Genomic DNA, 21,061 nt, shown 5'->3' on the forward strand with positions numbered 1-21,061 from the left:
CTTTCTCAGCACCGGTGAGCGTGTCTATTTAGTATTTCAACAATAGTTAGTGATGCAGCACTTTGCTGTCTGCTGTAGGCACAGGATTGCAATCTCAATGGTTTCAGGTAAAGCAAAGAGGTTTGTGCTTGCTGTGTGTCTTTCGACTGTCGTTAAGCTGGTGTCGGAGAGGATGCTGGTCAGCTCCTCTTACCTAGAGGTTCGTTATTCGGGGAGCTTGCGAAAACATTTGGCACTGGACGGCTGGTGAGCGCACATCGTAACTGTAAGAGCCAGGCGAGACTTCGCCTTGGAACGTGAATTGTGTAAGTCCTCAGGCCAATGTGAAGTATTCTAGTTCAGTTTATTTCACGATGACAGCCTCACAATTATATTTGATTGTTCGTTAAGAGTACTTTGTCTTACGAGAAATTGTTGTCTGGAAATGCTTTCTGCCAGGAAACGCTTAAGTTATTCAGAGAATGAATTCTATTAAGTGAGAATGATAATGTGCGTGTGAATGTACTCTCGTGTGAATTTACTTTCATTTCTTGTAAATTCATTTCCGTTTCAGCTGTATCTATAACTTTCCAGCTTTTTTTTCATGGCATCACACATGGTCAAAATCCTTTCTGTGTGTCCTCAGCACTATCCAATTGTGTTTTCTATGGTTGAGTCGTGCGATAGGAAATATTCAGTGTAGTTAGATGTGTTCGTGTGATTCGATTGTGTTAAACTCCAATTTTCGAGTACGCGCTTTGTTCGTGTAGGTCACATGCACAAATGATTCCGTTGAGTCCTGAGCTCCTCATCTTTTTTGTTTAGTAAATTGTTTTGTATTCGTTTGCATTTTTACTACCGTGGCAAGTATTTATCAGTTTAATTTATCTCGTAAATATTCAGAAAATTTGCGAGCGTTCCACTTGATTTGCTGTGCTGGGGTGAATGAGCCGCGTGGTCTGTAGCTATGTGGCGAAGGGCTGACTTCCTTCAAACTGTATTCTTTTAGTGTGAAGTTAGTGTACGTATGAATTTACCCTATCCTTCTCTCATTTTGTACGAATTATATGCATGAAGTGTCTCAGTATCAAACATACATGCTATATTCAATGACAGAATTTTTGTCTAATAAAAGGAAAGCATCACGAAAGGCACCAATATCCGGCAAGAGATCGCAGGACTCTGTTCTTCTACCTTGAAGCAATGGGTGCAGTTCATACGCCGACGATGATATTTTTTCCATTTAAGTGTCATCACCAGTCCGTTGTTCTGCTCTAAGATTAATCTTAAGTAGCTGTAGAACAACGTACGGCTCACCTGTGTGTACCCCAACCCCCAATATTTCTGCGGCCAGTACCCTCGGACACTACAGTGTTGAACAGCGAGGACACTTAACGAAAAATTTTGCCTTAAAGTTGAGGTTGTCTTTCTGCAGAGTGAAGCTGCTTGAGTAACAGCGAAACAAAAAATTAAAGAGTCAAGTGTCTTGGACGCTTTCCCACCTTGTACTGTGCAGGATGGGCCATAGAGGTGGCCCGCAAAATATTTCATGCACCTTAAGATAGGCAACCCTGCGAGCATTACCTGCCCTAGGTGCAGACGATGTAAGCTGGGCTGCCTATCGTAACGTACATGAAATTTTTGCTGGTCAGATTTATAATTACAACACCTAGCAGATAATAGACTACTAGCCATTAAAATTGCTACACCAAGAAGAAATACAGATGATAAACGGGTATTCATTGGACAAATATACTACACTAGAACTGACATGTGATTACATTTTTACGTAATTTGGGTGCATAGATGGTGAGAGATCAGTACCTAGAACAACCACTCTGGCCGTAATAACGGCCTTGGTACGCCTGGGTATTCAGTCAAACACAGCTTGGATGGTGTATACAGGTACAACTGCCCATGCAGCTTCAACACGATACCACAGTTCATCAAGAGTAGTGACTGGCGTATTGTGACGAGCCAGTTGCTCGGCCGCCATTGACCAGACGTTTTCAGTTGGTGAGAGATCTGGACAATGTGCTGGCCAGGGCAGCAATCGAACATTTTCTGTATCCAGAAAGGCACGCAAAGGACCTGCAACATGCAGTCGTGCATTATCCTGCTGAAATGTAGGGTTTCGCAGGGATCGAATAAAGGGTAGAGGCACAGGTCGTAACACATCGGAAATGTAACGTCCACTGTTCAAAGTGCCGTCAATGGGAACAGGAGGTGACCGAGACGTGTAACCAATGGCACCCCATACCATCACGTCGGGTGATACGGCAGTATGGCGATGACGAATTCACGCTTCCAATGTGCGTTCACCGCGGTGTCGACAAACACGGATGTGACCATCATGATGCTGTAAACAGAACTTGGATTTATCCGGAAAAATGACGTTTTGCCATTCGTGCACCCAGGTTCGTCGTTGAGTACACCATCGCAGGCGCTCCTGTCTGTGATGCAGCGTCAAGAGTAACCGCAGCCATGGTCTCCGAGCTGATAGTCCATCCTGCTGCAAACGTCGTCCAAGTGTTCGTGCAGATGGTTGTTCTCTTGCAAACGTTCCCATTTGTTGACTCAGGGATCGTGAAGTGGCTGCACGATCCGTTACTGCCACGCGGATAAGATCGACCAACGCGAGCAGCAATGTGGCGATACGATAAACCGCAATCGCGAAAATAGGCTACAATCCGACCTTTATCAAAGTCGGAAACGTGATGGTACACATTTCCCCTTCTTACACGAGGCATCAGAACAATGTTTCACCAGGCAACGCCGGTCAACTGCTTTTTGTGTATGAGAAATCAGTTAGAAACTTTCAGCGCGTTGCAGATGTCGCCACCGGCGCCAACCTTGTGTGAATTCTCTGAAAAGCTAATCATTTGCATATCACAGCATCTTCTTCCTGTCGGTTAAATTTCGCGTGTGTAGCACGTCATCTTGGTGGTGTAGCAATTTTAATGGCCAGTAGTGTAATCTAAGAGTATCTAATCATACAGTAAGAAAGATATACTGGCTCGATCATTTGCTATATGTTTTTGTTTTACATTCTGAAGATGATGACACAGGCTGATACGTATAACGATCAACAGAATCATTTAACAAGAGTGACTGGAACAGATAAACGGTTGCTGTATGATAACAAGGTAATACGTGTGCCTGTATACGATTATGTTCCTGGTTGCAGAGGTAAAGACGGACTCACCGGGGTCGCCCTTCCGGCAGATCTTGCGGCGGCGGAAGAGCAGCGAGGTGACGTTGTTGGTGGCTCGGTGCAGCGTCACGTTGACGGACAGCGCCACGTCCACCTCGGCGTCGGCGCGGCCGGTGCAGGGCAGCGTGACGCGCCACGTCTGCGCGTACGTGGGCACCTCGCCGCGCGCGCTGATGTTCAGCTGCGGCGGCCACAGCGCCTCCAGGTCCGACGCCCACACCGACACCTCGTACGGCAGCTGCGGGCACACGGCGAGGCGCCAAGTCAGCACCGCCAAACTGTCTACCGACACGGACGAGTGTGCCTACAAAGCTACTGAAAAGCAGCTACAGCTCCGTCAATATTACGAGGCTTACTCCGAAAGAAATGCGCACTGTTTTTGTAAAAATACAGTTTTCATTCCGCATGTGTGAAAGTTTAACAGTGTGCAGATACTTCCTTCCCGCTTGTTTTCAAATTTACCAGGAAAGTACTTGGGCTCGAACAAACACAAATACACCAAAATCGTGTGAGAAATAATGTAAAGGTCTCTTATTGCACTAGTGATACTCCCGCATCTGCAAAACTCTGCAGTCGTCCGTTAGAGGCCTCTGCGTGTGCCATGCCGCATTGCACACTGACCTGCCGGTAAGCCAGTCGGGACCAATAGGGACGGTGCAGTGTGCCTCTGAAGTTGCGTTTTGTGACATTATTTGTGTATTGAAGCGTCAGATGGCTATGCGATTGGTAATCAATCCTGCTAATGTATTGCGATTGGCTGGGATGAAGTTACGAAGAACTCTTCTTCGTGAAGATGGTATTGGTGTAGGAGACGAATGATTCGCATGTTTTCTGGTATCTATTATAGTGCAGAAATATGAGCATAAGTTAGAAACAGATACTGTTGTAACGCTAACACATAATGATGATGATAGGGATGATAATGACGAACAACTCATTGCAAACGGTAGTGCTACGGCAAGTGCGGGAAGAGGCGATGGAAGCAGTGACAATGATACCAACCGTCTCCTAAGAAGAAGGTTAAAGTTGCACGGCGTTTGATGACATCACACTGGACAACATGTACGATGATTATTACGTAAGAGGTTTCGACACATACGACAAGCTCCTGAAAAGATATCCTAAACTGAAGCCTAAAAGCAATATTAAAAACATACTGGATTACGTGGCAAAGAAAAGAGAAGGAAATACAGTTTTCAAAGGGAATCGTACACTGCTGTTCAAGACCATCAAGGAGCGTGTAATGGCGAAATTCGGTGAAGCGTGAGAATACGGTTCCGCCGTTCATAATTGGCATTTACAACATTGGGCATTGGACGTAGCCAGAAATCTCGGGTGTACAAACTTTACAGCTTCACTAAGATGTATTACTAATTTAAAAAAGGAGTTTAGGATAACATCACGCAGTATCACTATGCTCCAAGCACGAAAAGATAAGGACGACGAAGAAGAGCTGATTGAAAGAGCTCAAACGTTTGTTGCTGACGTCAATGAGCATATCACGAGAGAAAACATCGATATTAGTTCTGTATGGAACTGTGATCAGAGTCAGTTCAACTATGAACTTTCTTGTGACAGAACACTGTCCACGAAAGGGGAGAGAAACACTGTCGCGATGTTGCAATCAGTTAACTGTGCAACACATAGTTACATGATCCATGTTGCTATATCAATGGACGGACGATTGGCAGAAAAACTCTATATTTGCTTCCAAGAATCCAGTGGAAAGTTTGGAACCCGCGTGTCAAGGGAAATAGAAACGCGGTGCCCTGCAAATGTCGTCGTCGATGCAAGTGTGAGTGGGAAGATGGCGAAACAACTTCTGAAGACGTTTTTTCTGTCAGTTTTGAATCCACATTTGTCGAGAAAGTCATTAGCACTTTGTGACTCCTGGTCTGGACATAAGGATGAACGAGTACTACTGGAAGCATTTGGCGGAAAACATGTAGATTTAAAAATCATTCCGCCTAAAACTACAAAATATGCACAAGCTCTGGATGTGTATTTCTTCAGGCAATATGAAATATATGCCAAGAGAATAACAGACTTCATTAAACTACGTTCCAGTAATATGCAGCCGAAATTGCACGATAGATTCTTTATCATGAATATGCATTCTGTCATTTACAATCAGTTATCTGCTGGAGTATACAGACCAATGCTTCGTTACGCGAGGCAGAACGCTGGCTACGATATTGGTGAAGCAGTGAACAACTTCAAAAGTGTCACTGACGTGGCGTTCAACACTGATATTATAGAATGTGCAAATACGCCATGCGATCAACTTGCATTTCTTCGCTGTGCATTTTGCAGTCATTCGTATTGCTCGGAGCATTTTATTGACATTTCGCATTTACATTTATAGTTAAGATTGCTGCATTGCGTATGGCGTCTACAATTACATATACAGTGATATCTAGAGCATGGCTGCAGAGTTTTGCAAAAAAACGACACCCACCAGCACATTCAGAGGTACATAACGGTCCTCTAACCAAACGTTCATACAGATCTGTTTGTTCGAGCCCAAGTACTTTTCTGATTAGTTCAACCTGTTCCCGTGAGTGGGGCCGTCACAGCGTGTCTTCAAGATGGCTGCTACACTTGACGTTCGTCAGAAGCAACATGCTTTCATAGAATTCCTGTGCTGTGAAAACGAGAATGTGGGAAACATCCACGATAGGTTGAAAAAGGTGTATGGAGACGCTGCTGACGATCCCAGTACAGTTAGTCGGTGGGCAAGCAGATTACGTGATGAATGCGGGCACGGCAATATTGAGGACTGTCCTCGCAGCAGCAGGCCTCGTACTGCACGCACTCTAGGCAATGTGCAGAGAGTTAACGAATTGGGGACTGCTGACAGACGCATCACAGTGAACGAATTGTCACGCTACGTTGGGATAGGAGTACGAAGTGTTTGCAGAATACTGAAAGTGTTGGCGTTAAAAAAGGTTTGTGCCAGGTGGGTTCCCAGGATGTTGACAGTGGCTCACAAGGAAACAAGAAAAACGGTATGCAGCGAACTTTTGGAACAGTACGAGAATGGTGGAGATAAATTTCTTGGAAGAATTGTGACAGGTGATAAAACATGGCTCCATCATTTTTCACCGGAGACGGAGAGGCAATCAATGGAGTGGCATCATGCAAATTCACCAAAAAAAAAAAAAATCAGAACCACACCTTCTGCTGGAAAATTTATGGGTACGGTGTTTTTCGATTCCGAAGGACTCTTGCTTGTGGACATCGTGCCAAGTGGAACCACCATAAATTCTGATGCATATGTGACGACACTGAAAAACTTCAAGCTCGACTGAGTCGTGTTCGACCACATCGGCAAAAGCAGGATGTTTTGCTGTTGCACGACAATGCACGGCCACATGTCAGTCAACAAAGCATGGAAGCGATCACAAAACTCGGGTGGACAACACTGAAACACCCGCCTTAGAGTCCTGACCTGGCTCCATGTGACTATCATCTCTTTGGGAAACTGAAAGACTCTCTTCGTGGAACAAGGTTTGAAGATGATGACTCCCTTGTGCACGCTGCCGAACAGTGGCTCCAAAAGGTTGGTCCAGAATTTTATCGTGCGGGTATACAGGCGCTGATTCCAAGATGGCGTAAGGCAGTTGAGAGGGATGGAAATTATATGGAGAAATGAAAATACCGTTCTTAAAGGATGTATCTACGCACTGTAAAACTTTCAAACATGTAAAATAAAAGATGGATTTAAATAAAATAGAGTGTATTTCTTTTGGAGTGACCCTCGCAGTTTGTGAGCAAAAGGTGCATAACTTCTCGATTCCTTTCAGCATTATCTTTATGTCTTACCACTTTGCGTAAACAAAGAAAGGTCACTCCGCATATATAGTAAAGATAAATCGCAATTAATTATAGGCTTATCAATGCAGAAAAATTTTTGAATTTGGCAGTTGAAAGTTAGATGGGCTGATAAGAAAAGAAATGAGGTGGTTCTCCTGAGACTCAGCGAGTAAAAGGATCCTACGGAAAACCGTCACAAGGAAAAGGGACAGTACGACAGCGCATGACTAAACACATGAGGGAATAACTTCAATGGGAGTAGGGATCTGTAGAGGGCGAAAGCTGTAGGGAAAGACAGATAGGGTGTTTTTACCCTTCAGTCCTCTGAATGATTTCATGTGACGCGCTAATAATTCCTTTCCTGTGCCAACCTCCTTATCTCGGAATTAGACTTGCACCCTAATTCTCAATTATTTGTTGGAAATATTCCGGCCCCTGTCTTCCTTACAGCTCCTTCTACTACCTTGGAAGTTATTCCCTTATGCCTTAACATGTGTCCTGTCATCTTGTCACTTCAGTTCTTACCTTACCAGTCCGTCTAATTTTGAAGACCCTTCTCCAGCAGCACACCTCGAACGTTCCTATTCTCTTCATTCCCGGTTTTCCCGGAGTCCATGATACACTTCCACATAACGCTGGGCCCCAAACGGGCATCCTCAGAAATTTCTTCCCCAAATTAATGCCTAATTTTCATACCAGTAGACTTATCTTGGTCAGGAATACCCTCTCCGCCTGTGCTAGTCTGTTTCTTAAGCCTTCCTTCCTTCGTCCGTCATGGGTCATTTTGCTTCCAAGCTAGCAGATTTCCTTAACTTCGTCTACAACTTGGTTCCCAATTTCAGTGTTAAGTTTTTCACTCATCTCTTTCTGCTATTCCTCATTACTTTCGACTTTCTTCGGTGTACTCTCAGTCCATATGGTATGCTCAATAGACTGTTTATTGCATTCAGTATCTGCTGTAACAATTACTATTTTTCACTAAAGACAGCAAATGCCATCAGCGAATCTTATCATTGATATTCTTTCCCCTCCTGAACTTTTATTTTCGGTGCCGTCATTGCTTATTCGACGTACAAATTCAACAAGAGGAGAGAAAGACCGCATACCTACGTTTCACTGTTTTCAATCCGAGCACTGATATAACAGATAATTGCGGATGTTTAGCGCAAGTGCACTCCAAGGTGAAGAAGTTCGCACCGTGGCGGGCCGCTTCAAACCAATAAGAATACTGATGACAAAAATAGATGGTATCACTTGTTACGAAATTTGTTAAGAGGAGGATGGAATATAGTCAACAATAACTGGAGTTAAAATTTTTACTCTTTATTGAACACTTCAGTTTAACTTACAAATAACCAAAGTTAGTCACGATTACGCATACTAAAAAAAGACGTACCACGAAGGGAAAGAGCTTTAGAAACTGATCAAGTCAATAACGCGTTGGTCCATCTCTGACCCTTCTGCAAGCGGTTATTCGATATGGCACTGACCGATACAATTGTTGGGTGTCCTCTTGAGGAATATAGTGCCAAATTCTATTCAATTGGCGCATTAGATCGTCAAAATCCGGAGCTGGTAGGAGGGCCCTCTCATAACGCTCCAAACGTTCCCAATTCGGAACAGATCCAATGACCTTGCTGGGCAAGGTATGGTTTGGCCAGCACGAAGACAAGCAGTAGAAACTCTCGCCTGTGTGCGGACGAGCATTATCTTTCTGAAATGTAAGCCGAGGATGAATTATCGTAAAGGACAACAAAACAGGGCGTAGAATATCGTCGACGTACCGCTGTGCTGCATGGGTGCCGCGGATGACAACGAAAGGAGTCGAGCTATGAAAATAAATGGTACCCAAGACCAACAGTCTTGGTTGTCGGGCCGTATGGCGGGCCACAGTCAGGTTGGTATTCCACCGCTCTTGGGTACGTCGGCAGGCACGTCTTCGCTGGTCAAAGTGGCTCAGTTAGAAGTGTGACACATCACTGAAGACAATTATACTCCAGTCAATGACATTCCAGGCCGAAGATATGTTCGCTGACGCCCCGGATACCGGTGAGATAGCAACCTGACTCTCGTCCGCCATACGCCCCATCTACCAGGAGTAATGGTCTGGGGCGCCATTTCTTTTCATAGTACGACACCTTTCTTTGTCATCCGCGTCACCCTTACAGCTGAGCGGTACGTGGACGATATTCTACCCTCAGTTTTGTTGCTCTTCATGCCAGGCCATCCTGGGCTTACATTTCAGCAAGATTATGGTTCAAATGGCTCTAAGCACTATGGGACTTGATATCTGAGGCCATCAGTCCAAATGGTTCAAATGGCTCTCAGCACTATGGGACTTAACATCTGTCATCAGTCCCCTAGACTTAGAACTACTTAAACCTAACTAAACTAAGGACATCACACAGATCCATGCCCGAGGTAGGAATTGAACCTGCGACAGTAGCAGCAGCGCGGTTCCAGGCTGAAGCACCTAGAACCGCTCGGCCAAAACGGCCGGCGAGCAAGATTACGATTTTCCGTACAATGCTAGAGTTTCTACTGTTTGTCATCGTACTTGCCAAACATTATTTTTCGCAGCAAGGTTGCCAGATCTCTCCGCAACTAACAACGTTTGGAGCATTAAGGGGAGAGCCCTGCAACCATCACGAGGTTTTGCTTTTCTAAAGCGCCAATTGGACAGAATTTGGCACGATATCTCTCAAGTGGATATCCAACAACTCTCTCAAACGATGCGAAGTGGAATAACTGCTTGCTTAAGGACGAGAGGTGGATAAACGCGTTTTTTGAGTTGCTCAATTTGTGTCTCTCACTCTCTTGAATAAATAATCCAATTTTTCTGAAAGTGTAATCATTTCCTCGTCTGTATGAGTACATCACTTCTGTCGATTTGCGTTACATTAGGATAATCGCTTCATGGTGCGTCGTTTTATTCTTCTTCTTTTTTATTAATATCATGCTTATCCAAAGTTTTGGATAGTACACAAAAAAAAAGAAAAATGTGTTCTTGAAAGCTGTATGCACTGTGCACAGTTGTCTACGGGAGTTCTAATGATAGATCGCGTATTATCCACATTACACGTTTCTGAGTAATGAATGATTACTTCACCAAAACAGAGTTGCCTCATAATATTATGCCATTACATGCTAGAAAATAAAAATGGGCAAACAAAAGTAACTGTCGGACACCGGTATGTCTCAAGTCTGCAACTGACCGCTTAATATCTATAAGTACCACGTGACTCGCATCTGCCTGGGCCGGCCGCTGTGGTCGAGCGGTTCTAGGCGCTTCAGTCCGGAACCGCGCTGCTGCTACGGTCGCAGATTCGAATCCTGCCTCGGGCATTGATGTGTGTGATGTCCTTAGGTTAGTTTAAGGAGTTTCTAAGTGTAGGGTACTGATGACCTCAGATGTGAAGTCCTATACCGCTTGGGGCCATTTTTTTGCATCTCCCTGGGCCGCATGGGAGGCAGTTGCTAAACGTGTGTTTCCACAACGTCGTAAGTAAATAAAGTCAAAGTTCACAGCAGTTAGTGCTTGCGTTTTAATTTGTTTATCACTGCGTACTCGATTTGAATACAGTGCATCTTATCATCCAATTGGGGGTGGGGGGGGTTCATCAACAATTCAGAGTTTACCGTGTTCAGGCCGATCAGAACACGAGTCGTTGTGCCATGGAACGAGCCACTGGACGATGAATGAGAATCAACACCATAGCCAGTACATTGTGCAGCTTAAGGAGTAACAGAGTGCGCCCACAGAGCTGACACGATGCGAGCACACAGCGGCAGCGGCTGTTCAGCTGGGCTGCTGGGTCGCCCTAGTGCGCAGGGCGTGCGCGGCACGTGTGGCGGGGAAGGTAGGAAGGAAGCGGAAACGAGCAGTTTTCAGCGGCAGCGGCCGGGCCCACCCACCGTCCAGGGAGGGCACTCGCTAAACACTGCGCCCTTCACCAGCTCAGTGCCGAAAGTAAACATCGGCTGACACTGACGCCCACAGTGTTCCCAGTCGTTGTACCATGAGAAAAGTGATGTGTTTCTGCAGACTGTTTTGCTTTCTCATACATAACTGACAAGGGAACCTCCCCATCCCACCCCCCTCAGATTTAGTTCAAAGTTGGCACAGTGGATAGGCCTTGAAAAACTTAACACAGATCAATCGAGAAAACAGGAAGAAGTTGCGTAGAACTATGAAAAAAATAAGCAAAATATACAAACTGAGTAGTCCATGTGCAAGATAGGCAACAGAACAGCCGCTTATGAGCCCTCGAGCGCCGTGGTCCCGTGGTTAGCGTGAGCAACTGCGGTACGAGAGATCCTTGGTTCAAGTCTTCCTTCGAGTAAAAATTTTTATTTTCAGACAATTATCAAAGTTCAGGCACTCACACATAATCAACTTCGCTCTCCAAAATTCCAGGACATGTTCAGACTTGCTTGGACATATGCAGGATTTGACGGTCTACGTGCGGAAAAATTTGAAAACGTTAAAAACATATGTTTTGACAGAACACAGGGAAAACTGTGCGACTGTGAAGCTGTTGCATTCATTTGTTGCAGTTTATGTGACAAACTCTTATGTTTTCATCACTTTTTTGGGAGTGACTACCACATCCACAAGAAAACCTAAATCGGGAAAGGTAGAAGAATCTTTTTACCCATTCGCCAAGTGTACAAGTTAGGTGGGTCGACAATATAATCCTGTCATGTGACGCACATGCCGTCACCAGTGTCGTATAGAATATATCAGACGTGTTTTCCTGTGGAGGAATCGTTGGACCTATGACCTTGCGATCAAATGTTTTCGGTTCCCATTGGAGAGGCACGTCCTTTCGTCTACTAATCGCACGGTTTTGCTGTGCGGTCGCAAAACACAGGCACTAAACTTATTACAGTGAACAGAGACGTCAATGAACGAATGGACAGATCATAACTTTGCGAAAATAAAGAAAGAAAAATTTTTCACTCGAGAGAAGATTTGAACCAAAGACCTCTCGTACCGCAGTTTCTCACGCTACCCACGGGACCACGGCGCTTCTCAGTTCACATTATTCTTGGTTTTGCCTATCTTGTCCATGGACTACTCAGTTTGTATATTTTGCTTATTTTTTTCATAGTTCCACACAACTTCTTCCTGTTTTCTCAAGTGATCTGTGTTCAGTTTTTCAAGGCCCATCCACTGTGCCAACTTATAACTAAATCTGAGGGGGGTGCGATGGGGAGGTTCCCTTGTGAGTACCATTAACATTTGTGTCAACTCCTCCTGCCACCGAAAGGAACAATGCTTGGTCGCACATGCTGTACAGGTAGGACTTAAGCACTGCATGGCGTAGTGATGGCAGCAGCCAGCACTTAATTTGCCACTGGAACCCTAACAAGGGCGTTTCAAAGTCAGTGTGTAGTCAGCAAGTTCCGAAAGTAGTAAGTCGTAAAAATTGGAAGATTTACGACCGCTGTGAAGTCCACAACATTTCCTGCTCATGAACTTAGTTGTACCGACCGAGGTGGAGCGGTGGTCAGCTCACTGGTATCGCATTCGGTTCAAACCACGTCCGGCCATCCTGCTTTAGGTTTCTGTGGTTTCGCTAAATTGCTCCAGGCAAATGGCTGGTGGTTGTTTTGAAAGGGCAGCGTCGATTTTCTTCTCCATCCTTGACAATCCTAGCTTGTGCTAGGTTTGTAATAACCTCGATGTTGACGGGACGTTAAACCTAACCTCCCTTCCTTTCTTCCTTTAATATAGCTGTACGTAACTGAACGCTTTCTCAAGAGAAGAGGTACTTACTTTCTTTGTTCATCCACTCTCTAAAAAATACATGAGTACACAAAAAGAGTGAAAAAGAAAACAAAGTGCGTAACGTGAAAGTCTACTATTTTGTAAATTCATTGGTTCACATCTCACTGATGATAACCTTTTTTTATGGAACTTTAGTTTCTCCCGGCGTACAGAATGTTCAAATAGCTTACGGGAATACAATTTGTGCTTTGAAAATGACAGGGTGTGCAACTGTTGAAATATTGCCAGTTGTCGAAGACTTCATCCAGTTGCTTTCCCGTAGATTACTGGAACCTTTTTTTTAAATTTTATTTAAGTTCTATATTCCTTATCAAATGGAAGTGTTAATTAAACAATGGTAAATCACAATTTTAATAACAATGACTTCTTTCTGTTTCATTTACTAATCGCAAGAAAAAGCGAGTCTTCATAATAAATTCAAATTTGCTACAAAACTGTGTGACATCCTATAGAAAATTAAATATTATCTTATCATTGATTGCCCAATTTGTTTCATTTAACAACAGGCCATTCCACAGGCCTGTATCATTTAATGTATTTTAATGACCAGTAATAAAAAAAAATACAAAAGTATTACTTTATTAAAATTTATGACTCAATATTGCTTAATTAACATTTCCATTTGATAATAAATATAGAATTTATATAAAAATAAAGAAAAAGTTTCTTTGAGCGAGTTTAGAATCAACGACTTCATCAAAACTAGACTTTATGAACACAGTTACAGGCAATTACGTTAATGTGTTCGAAATGTTTGGAGTTAACAGCGGTCGGAAATCTTCCAGTATTCAAATGCGATGAAGCTGATACCCGGGCACTGGCCTTCAAATCCTACAAGTAAGGCCCCCTTGTGAGGATGGGACTCTGGAACCGGATACACAGTCGTAAGGTACTTTTACATACTTTAATGGTTTATTAAAATTAGGGTGAATAATAACGTATGCTTCACACTGGAATCCAGCGCCCAACATCAGAGCTTTATGTGGTCTCGACTCTTAAGGAAGAATGGGTTGCGATTCCTCTATTGACATTCAGACACCTTACTGAAACTGTGGCCAGCAGAATTCAAACCGTGATCAAAGGGAAGGGCGTACACACACCCATAATGATGTCCACTAAAAGTGGTTTGAAAATGGCTCTGAGCACATCTGAGATCATCAGTCTCCTAGACTTAGAACTACTTAAACCTAACTAACCTAAGGACATCACACACATCCATGCCCGAGACAGGATTCGAACCTGCGACCGTAGCGGTCGCGTGGTTCCAGACTGAGGCGCCTAAAACCGCTCGCCCACCACGGCCGGCCACTAAAAGTGTCCGGACACAGTTGATCAGGTGATAGGGGTACGTATAGGTATAGAGGGTGGTTATGATTAAACTTCCGCTACTTGAGAGGACCCATGGAAAACGATAGATCATAGGACAATAAAACTTTTTGAAAACATATGTTCAAAAATGGTTCAAATGGCTCTGAGCACTATGCGTCTTAACTTCTGAGGTCATCAGTCGCCTAGAACTTAGAACTAATTAAACCTAACTAACCTAAGGACATCACACACATCCATGCCCGAGGCAGGATTCGAACCTGTGACCGCAGCGGTCGCCCGATTCCAGACTGTAGCGCCTAGAACCGCACGGCCACTCCGGCCGGCGAAAACATATGTAATGACATGCGGAAGAAAAATAACGAACAAACCATTTAAAGAAACACATTTTAATTTCCACGTGAGAAGGTGACATTTGTTAGTTACGTACATGTATACGTTTCAGGTTACTAACGTTGTTCATTGTGACGACTATCTGCATTCACGGCAACCTGCAACCGCAACAGAGACTGCTCTTCTGCTGCCGAAACATCTCAGGTGGAATATTCACTACCTCCCTCGCTATGTTCATCTTCAACCTCCGACATGTGTTGGAGTGGCGTTGATAAACCCTGTCATTCAGGGAAACCACGCGGCTTCAAATCTGGTGATCTTGGTGGCCGCGCAGTTTGAAACGAAAGGCCAACGATTCGGTTTTCTCCTACTGTGTTACGAAGTAACCGCGTGGTCTCAAGGGCAACGCGAGGTGGATCTCCATCGCGCATCAATACAGTTGAGTCCAAAGCACCTCTCTCCCGTAGAGCACGGACTAAAATAATATTGGCAAAGTAGATCACAGTAACGTGTGCCGTTCACTCTGCGTGTCCTTGGTCATTGGGATCCCAGTTCCTGGAAGAAAAATGGGCAAATCATGAACTGTACCGCGAATCCACACCACGCAAAGACGCACTCACTATGCATGGGAACTTCATGAACGTTTCTTGGCGGTGACGATTCCCAAATGCGATAACTGTGAGTGCTCACTGCCGCGGTGAGCGTAAGGTATGCATCACTACACAAAATGTTTAACCTTTTGAAGAAACGTAAGAGGGAAGTCTACTCGAAAGTCTCCGTCACGTGGCAGAAGTTAGTGAGTAATGTGAAGCTTGCACACATATCATTTCACAATTGTTCGCAGTACTCTTCGAACGGTGGACCATGGAATGTCCAAACGTCGTGACACAGCTCGCGCGCTGCTTGAAGATCGCACATTGCGTTCAGAATTCTCAGCCGCGGCAACGGTAACTCGTTCTACAATTTGTGGCGCAATAGGCCTTCAGCGTCTTCCAGGAGCAGTTCGCAAGTCGTCAGTTAATTCGAACTTCCAAATATGCTGTTTAACTCCTTTAATGCATCGATTGTCGCTAAGGGCAGCAGCACTATTGCTGTTATTTAGATGAAACAATATTACGAGTAAAGGCCAGCTCACCTTGTCCAGAGCCACGTTGGCTGGCTGCAGTTGTAATGCGCACTGATGCTTGCGTTTCAACCCTACGGAGCCGTACCTGTACCGGTGCCTAACGGAAACTCATGGCACTAGCAGCACTACCAACGCAATTCCTGCAGCGTACAGTCTGAACCTCATTCCTATACAGTGAAGAACCGATACGGTAAATAGTTTTCCGTCAACACCTGTACAAGTATGTCACTAAAAACTGTTATAAACTATTTTTCTGAAGCTAATGTCGACTATTTCGTCGTCATTTGGCAGACCTTGAAGCTTGAAATCCTATATGCGAGACACCCATTATTACAATATACATTAAATATATAGTTAGTGCTGCGGAAGCAAGTGGACTTGGTATATGACATATACAATCGCCCTTCGCAACTGCTTGCCTTCCGGAAAGTGGACATTTGTGAATCTTAGTAGGAGATTTCATCCTAGCAACACTGAAGCATTTTCCGTTGACTTTCTCTCAGAACGTACTTTTTAGGGTAAACTGAACTGTAACTAAGGTCCTGAAGCCCGCCCGGCTAGCCGCGCGGTCTAACGTGCTGCTTCCCGGGCGGGAAGGCGTGCCGGTCCCCAGCACGAATCCGCCTGGCGAATTAGTGTCGAGGTCCGGTGTGCCGGCCAGTCTATGGATAGTTTCTAAGCCGGTTTTCCATCTGCGTCCGCGAATGTCGGCTGGTTCCCCTTATTCCGTTTCAGTTACACTATGTCGGCGATTGCTGAGCAAACACTGTCTCCACGTACGCGTAGACCGTCATTACTCTACCATGCAAACATTTGGAGGTTACACACGTCTGGTACGAGACGTTCCCGGCGCGTGGGTGGGTGGGTGGGGGGGGGGGGGGCGGGGGCGTCCACTGGAAACCGAACCGCACAATAACCCTGGATTCGGTGTGGGGCGGCGGTGGGGTAGGTGGACTGCTGTGGCCTGTTGTGAACCACTGAGGGCTACGGCGGGACGAAGCCTCTTCGTCGTTTCTAGGTCCCCGGTTCAGTACACAATACACAAGGTCTGGAACAAGAAGATACTGAGTATGACATTCACTGGGGAAAGTGACATCTACTACTAAGACTTAAAACTGTTGAGTTAACTTTATTTGGCAAATTTAAAACATTTATGGAATATGGTTGAATAGTTTATTAAAAAGAATACAAAAATTTCCAGAATTTAAAAATAGAAAGTAACTGCTTAGATTACAATATTTTGAAAAGGTGGGCATAAAGTAATCTCTCCCCCCTCCCGTTGATTTTTGCGAGGGTCAACTGACTCACACATCGAGACTCGAACCGGGACCATGCTTTTAACGCGCCGCTTTTCTTACGACCGAGTTACTCAAGTGTACTTGGAAATACCGGGTGATCAAAAAGACAGTATAAATTTGAAAACTAAATAAACCACGGAATAATGTAGATAGAGAGGTAAAAATTGACACACATGCTTGGAATGACATGGGGTTTTATTAGAACCACCCCATATTGCTAGATGCGTGAAAGATCTCTGACCTGAAGTCGCAAGTGTATCGTGATCGACCGACATCTCTAGGGGTCCTGAAAGACATCATCCGACGCCAATGCCTCACCATAACTCCGGACATGCTTTACAATGCTGTTCACAACATTATTCCTCGACTACAGCTATTGTTGAGGAATGTTGGTGGACATATTGAGCATTTCCTGTAAAGAACATCATCTTTGCTTTGTCTCACTTTGTTATGCTAATTATTGCTATTCTGATCAGATGAAGCGCCATATGTCGGACATTTTTTGAACTTTTCCATTGTTTTGGTTCTAATAAAACCCCATGTCATTCCAAGCATGTGTGTCAATTTGTACCTCTCCATCTACATTATTTCGTGATTTATTCAGTTTTTCAAATTTATACTGACTTTCTGATCACACGGTACATAGATAATGGATAAGAAAATATGAACAAGATATTCTAGGTAGGAATATCAGGAGCAGGACAGAGTTGTAGGGAAAATGAGCACAAGACAACATTTGTCGCTTGTAGCTGACAAGGCCGTATCTCCGTTCTCAGCTGCTACGGAGCGCTGCCTGAGACGAGTTCCAGGAACCGCAGCTGCAGCCGGCGCGGCGCTCGCGGATCGGCATCGCCGCTGTGCGTCGCAGGAATGCGGCGCAGGCACGTCTCCCGGGAGACGCTAATGATTACGTCACAAAGTCGGGCAGGAATGCGGGTGGAGAATGCGGACGACTCGGCAGGCGCCACACGTCACGTCAGCTCAGGTGGGGCGGCCAGCAGCTGAGAGCTACCGGCGCGTGGCTGCGCCGGCATGCGGCCGGCCCGCGTTCCACGCATTTAATTGGCCGCCGCCGTCCCTGGCACTGCGCTCCCGCTACAGTCATTTCCCACCACTCCTCCCACCGTTCATTTCCTCCGTTCTCTGTTACAGTTTACGGAACCCTTATAGGATAGCTTTTTTGTCCGTCTATACGTCTGGTCTGTCCGCCTATCTGTGCGACTGCTAAGAACGCTTTTTGTCAGGAACGAGTATATGTATCAAGTTCCAATTTATCATCCCTTGACAGCGTAAAAATTTTAACCTGCTAAGCCAGTGCAATCAAAAGATACGCCCATCTATGTGACATATTTTGATGAAATGATTATTAAATGGACACCCTAGCTGCAAACAGGCGTTGATGTACTTCATTGGAGACATGTTGAAAATGTGTGCCCCGACCGGCACTCGAACCCGGGATCTCCTTCTTACATGTCAGACGCTCTATCCATCTCTTTTTTCCACTAAGCGTGCATAAATCTTAACACAAAACTCCCATTCACCGATGTAAGAAAGACAAAGAAACCTCTTCTCTGAAGAGAAACTGAACACTGATACAACTTAACAATTCTTCTTGAATCACACAAATACTTTGGAAGTCAAACACGAGTAATTCTGAACAAAATGTTTTGAAAAAAAAAAAATCTTCGTGTGACAAAAAAAATGGTTCAAATGGCTCTGAGCACTATGGGACTCAACATCTTAGGTCATAAGTCCCCTAGAACTTAGAACTACTTAAACCTAACTAACCTAAGGACATCACACACACCCATGCCCGAGGCAGGATTCGAACCTGCGACCGTAGCAGTCCTGCGGTTCCGGACTGCAGCGCCAGAACCGCACGGCCACCGCGGCCGGCTTCGTGTGACATAGAAGTTCCGGAAGCAAGGTAATAGTAAATAAGAATAAGAAACCAAGTGACTTAATTTTCTTCTGTTCGTTCTCGTTCAAGGTGTTGTAGTGGTTCCACATATTTAACCAACACCCATTCTTTCAAAAATGATCTTCAGCATGTTGCAGTAGTGCGTCTTGTGGTTGCGATACGTGCTGATTTTTGCATATTCACACTTCATGTAAACGCGGAATTCTATCTCGTTGTCCGACCCACGTTTGTGGATGACATAACGAACATATTTTCCCAGTAACCACCTAATGGCGTTGGTTTTCAATTTCGGAAAGTATGTCATGTCTGGTCTCAGGAGGAGCGATGGCGTTATATATTCCGTCGAGGATCTGGTGAGAAAGGCGATTTGTTGCCTGATCCGATTCCAGTTGTGCACATTGCCACCACAGGTGAATCTGTGGATGAGTATATCCACCAGATTGCATTTTCCACAAAGGTGTGTCTGGTTTAAACCGATCCCATATAGTCTCTCGTTGGTGCTAATGACATTGTTAACTTGGCACTGAGCACTATGGGACTTAACTGCTGTGGTCATCAGTCCCCTAGAACTTAGAATTACTTAAACCTAACTAACCTAAGGACATCACACACATCCATGCCCGAGGCAGGATTCGAACCTGCGACCGTAGCGGTCACGCGGTTCCAGACTGTAGCGCCTAGAACCGCACGGCCACTCCGGCCGGCGACATTGTTAACTGTTTTGTACCATGCGGAAATAGCGTCTGTAGATAGCCCGGCATAGTTGATGTTCCTCCATACAGCTTTCCAGTCACAATTAGGGAATTTCGTTTCAATTGCGTTTCGCCCTCATTTAACTTCCTTTCAAGTATGATGTCGCGTGCTGTGATACATGTGTTGCTTCTGATTTTGTCACTAAGATAACTTGCTTCGAGGAAAAAGTTCCTCACATACTGCAGACGGGCATTAATCCTTCGCATATCAATCGGTGCTTGCAGGCTATGGGGTGTCACAGCCTCAAAGAGCTTTGCGGTTATACATTGTGGAAGTTCTCTGAGTATTTGGAAAGTCCGTTTGAGGAACAGAGCAGACACTTTATTGCGAATATCCACCAAACCGAGGCCCCCGTTTCTGACATCCAGTATAACGGTAGTCGCACCAACCCTGAACATGTCTCCTCGCCATAAATAATTGGTAACAGTGGACATGATCCCTTTCGGTACTACATCCATCTGAGCCACTGAGGGCACAGAGGATAGTGCGCCTGCAGGGACTTATCACTTGCACGCCCCCCGTAAGACCCACATTCCCACCATGTCCACACCACTACAATCGTAGTGCGCCTAATAGATGTTTGCCCATCATACTCATTACTCGTGGCAGATTAACCTACCAAGTCCCGTAAGAGTTTGGGCATAGCGTGTGCGTTCGCACAAGAAGGTCAATGGCCGGGAAGCCATATTTTAACTATATATGAAGGTAGCATCCGTTCCTGAGAGAACAGTTACCGTTGATGACCATGCAGCTTTCGTTAGAATGAAATGATAATTAAATGGACACCCTAGTTGCAAACAGGCGTTGATATACTTCATTGGGGACATATTTTGATACTCGAAAACTCACTTACCAAAACCTAAAGCGTACTTCCCGTTGACCTAGATCCGTCAAACTTGGAAAGACGTACAGCTTCATACACAAGTAAAGGTAAATATCTGAAAATTGTTAATTTATAATTATATCACACTAAAAGAATCTTTTATCATATTTTATCCATCTGTCTGTCCGTACGTCCGTTAAGAACCATTTTTCTCTGGAATAGGTTGGCCTATCAAGTTCAGATTATGTCATACCCTAAAGTCAATGAGCCCTTGGCGGTGTAAAACATTAAATTTCTAATTCAGTTTAGTCAAAAGATTCGGCTATTTATCTCACATATTTTGATCCTCGAAAACTCACCCATCGGAACCCACAGTGTGTTTCCCGTTGACCTAGAATCATGATATTCTGCAAGAAGCAAGGTTTCGCTGTACAAGGAAAAAATCCGAAAAGTGTTAATTTGTAATTATATGTCACGAACAAATATTTTTTCTCGCTTTTTACTCGACGTCTGTTTATCTACCCGTCTGTTAAAACATTTTTTTCCCCTCTGAAACGTGTTGGCGTATCAAATTCAAATTTATGTCACATAGTTAAGTCTACGATCAAATGGTTCAAATGGCTCTGAAAACTATGCGATTTAACTTCTGAGATCATCAGTCCCCTAGAACTTAGAACT

General features: G+C 44.6%; 1 protein-coding gene across 1 annotated transcript in view; it reads right to left on the reverse strand.

Moving 5' to 3' along the window:
- Nucleotides 1-21,061, reverse strand: part of LOC126195081 (tyrosine-protein kinase Dnt-like) — a 562,000-nt gene that overhangs the window by 125,737 nt on the left and 415,202 nt on the right. The window contains exon 3 of the mRNA XM_049933545.1: nucleotides 3,185-3,431. Coding sequence (XP_049789502.1) covers nucleotides 3,185-3,431 — 247 coding nt within the window. The remainder of the gene's footprint in view (nucleotides 1-3,184; nucleotides 3,432-21,061) is intronic.

Source organism: Schistocerca nitens, chromosome 1, assembly GCF_023898315.1.
Source record: "Schistocerca nitens isolate TAMUIC-IGC-003100 chromosome 1, iqSchNite1.1, whole genome shotgun sequence".
Taxonomy (NCBI): domain Eukaryota; kingdom Metazoa; phylum Arthropoda; class Insecta; order Orthoptera; family Acrididae; genus Schistocerca; species Schistocerca nitens.